Source organism: Calidris pugnax, unplaced genomic scaffold (assembly GCF_001431845.1).
Source record: "Calidris pugnax isolate Ruff unplaced genomic scaffold, ASM143184v1 scaffold215, whole genome shotgun sequence".
Lineage (NCBI taxonomy): Eukaryota > Metazoa > Chordata > Aves > Charadriiformes > Scolopacidae > Calidris > Calidris pugnax.
This window is the reverse complement of record NW_015090997.1, coordinates 1,199,753-1,202,583: the sequence shown is the minus strand read 5'-3', so window position 1 is coordinate 1,202,583 and position 2,831 is coordinate 1,199,753. Positions and strand designations below refer to the sequence as shown.

The 2,831-nt window shown below is 60.5% G+C and overlaps 1 protein-coding gene across 1 annotated transcript in view; it reads right to left on the bottom strand.

Annotated features, from left to right (window-relative positions):
• Positions 1–9: 9 nt before the first annotated feature.
• Positions 10–2,831, bottom strand: part of ETNK2 (ethanolamine kinase 2) — a 10,456-nt gene continuing 7,634 nt past the window's right edge. Inside the window, exons 6-8 of the mRNA XM_014955409.1 lie at positions 2,155–2,324; positions 1,371–1,444; positions 10–1,200 (exon numbers count right to left, since the gene is read on the bottom strand). Coding sequence (XP_014810895.1) covers positions 1,128–1,200; positions 1,371–1,444; positions 2,155–2,324 — 317 coding nt within the window. The 3' untranslated portion in view covers positions 10–1,127. The remainder of the gene's footprint in view (positions 1,201–1,370; positions 1,445–2,154; positions 2,325–2,831) is intronic.

Sequence of the window (2,831 nt, the reverse complement as noted above, 5' to 3'; positions counted from 1 at the left end):
CGTGTGGGGAACAGCTGCCATGTCCCCATGCCACCCACCAGGCAGCCAGGGCAGGGGCAGAGGGGTCTGATTCCAAATCCCCAGCTGATGCACAACCACTGTCATGAGCTGGTCAGTGCTCAGCGGGTCAGGATCACCCTCCCAGAGCCTGTGATGGGGGACCAGCCGAGTGCTGATGGGATGAAGCTCTGCCCAGCTCATGGAGCAGGTCAGCCCCATTCAGCCTCCTGCTGGGGGTCCCACAGAGGGACGATGCCCATGTTGGGGTCAGGATTGACCCCCCCTCGCCCTGGGGGAGGCAGAGCTGGGAGCCCCTTGCTCTGGCAGCATGGGATGTTACGAGGGAAGCCACAATGGGAGCAGGGAGCTATTGGGAGCCTGGGAGACCATGGCCGTGAGGAAGAGGAGAGCCAGCCATGGGCTGAGCACCGTGCAGGAGGTGCAGGCACCCAGTGCCCACCAGCAAAAGCCCACTGGTCCCGGAGCCCATATGGCTCACGGCCGTGGCCTCCCCTTGCTGTTTTGCACCATCCCAGCAGCATCCCTGTGGAAAAAGGTCCCATGCTCGGACGCAACCCCCAGCCCAGCGCCAATACTGACCCCGAGAAAGGTGCTGGTTTGGGGGGTGGGAGCCCAAGTGGCACCGAGTGGGCAAGAGGGGACAGAGGGAGCAGCAGAGGTGACGGGCACAGCGTCTGCATTGGGCAGCTAAAGCGACTGGGCAGCTCTGGGGGCTCCTGAGCAGATGGTGGCACCCGTTTCCCCCCTCGAGGGGAGCAGGGAGGGAGCAATCCGGGTGCCAAGCCAAGCAGCAGCGGTGCCAGCAAAGCAGGGACCCGCTGGGCACCGGGGCCGAGCCGGGACTCGGCCTTAAGGCGATGGTAAAGGCTTCCTCGCGTAGGCAGGGGCCTCTCCGAGGCCGTGGTCCTCTCGAGCATCTCATGGTCCAGTCTCAGGGATGTCCGGGGTCTCCTTTAGCCGGTGGCTGGGATGGATCTCCTCGTCCCCCTTCCCTCCATCAGGACCTGCCCTCGCCCCCAGCCGGGGGAGGGAAGGGGCGAGGGGGATGCGAGGGCTGTGGATGCAGCAAGGACAAAATAGCTCAGGGTCTCCACGGGCCGGAGATGCTATTTAGAAGTCTGCAGGGCTGTGACCACCGGCTTCATCTTGAAGTACTGTTTAAACCTTAGCTTTGCATATCTGAGGAGAGAGGGACAGACGTGAGACACTCGTGCCCCAGCCCCGTGTCCCCCCTTGCCTTGAAGGATCCCTCCAGCATCAGGTGGGGAATCACTGGGATCCTCTTGCTCCAGGCATTTAACACTGAATTGCTCTGGGAGCAAATGCCCCCCCAGCCCTGGTGGACTCACCTTAAGAAGTTAAAGTCTATGGTAGAGTATTTATCCTGGATCAGGCCCCAGCATGCCCAGAGGAAATGGGATGCCTGCGACAGACAAAGCAGGGATCAGAAACGGGCACGGAGCATCCCTGCCCGTGGGATGAGCCGCTCGTGCCTCTCCTGGCCGGGTCCCAGAAGTCCCGTGGCTGTGACGACAGGACGTGGGGTGGCAGCCAGCTGGGGCTGGCCCACACGTGTGTTTTTACATGCCCTGGAGGCTGGTCCCAGCCTGGGCCAGGGATGCCAGCAGGAAGGATGCTGAACAGCCACACAACCTGCTCAGGGTACCAGCTTCTGTGTTTGCAGCCAGTATGACCCTCCTGGCGGCTCTGGCCAGGAAACCAGCTGAGATTTTGCCCTAAATGACCAGAAAATCATCTCTGCCTGCCCATGGCATTTACCAAAGAGGATTTCCTCATGCTCTGCTGCGTCCAGGGTCCACCTGACCTCTCCGAAGGGATGGCCAAGGCCACAGCTATCAGAGACACGCTGTCCTTTGGCATGTGTCAGGGGGATGGCAGGTAGCCAGAGCTGTCTTTGACCTTGCCCGAGGGCTCAGTGTCTCTGAGGTGCAGCCGGGCTCTTCAGGACAGCCTCCTACCTCAGGTGACCCCAAAACCTCAGGCTGGTACCTGCACCCCCATCCTCACCAGCCGAGCTGCAGCACGAAGCCCCAGCTCAGAGCAGAGCAAAAACCCACCCCATGGGCAGCCCTTGGGGGAGGTGGGTTCCTTCCCACCGCCGCCACCACTCACCAAAGAAAACTTGTTCACTTGCACGTAGAGAGCCTCCAGTTCCTCCTCGGACACTCCCGAACCTCCTCGGTCCCCCTGGGTGAGCTGCTTGTAGGCCTGCAGGTAGGAGCGCAGCCACTGCAGCTGGGTCTCCTTGCTGGGGTAGAGGCGATAATCCACCTCCTTCACGCCTGCGAGGGGAGCTGGGGTCAGCGATGCCCAAGGGGCAGGAAGAATCATAGAATCATTGAGGTTGGAAGAGACCCTTGGGATCATCGAGTCCAACCATCTCCCCTACTCTACAAAGTCCTCCCCTACACCATGTCCCTCAGCACTGCATCTAAACGGCCCTTAAACACAGCCAGGGATGGGGACTCCACCCCCTCCCTGGGCAGCCTGTTCCAATGCCCGACCACTCTTTCGGGGAAAAATTCCTTCCTAATGTTCAATCTAAACCTCCCCTGTTGGAGCTTGAAGCCGTTCCCTCTCGTTCTGTCACTAATTACCTGTGAGAAGAGCCCAGCACCAACCTCTCTACAGTGTCCTTTCAAGTGGTTGTAGAGAGTGATGAGATCTCCCCTCAGCCTCCTCTTCCTCATACTGAACAGCCCCAGCTCCCTCAGCCGCTCTTCGTATGATTTGTCTTCTAGGCCCTTCACCAGCTCCGTTGCCCTCCTCTGCACTCGCTCCAGCACCTC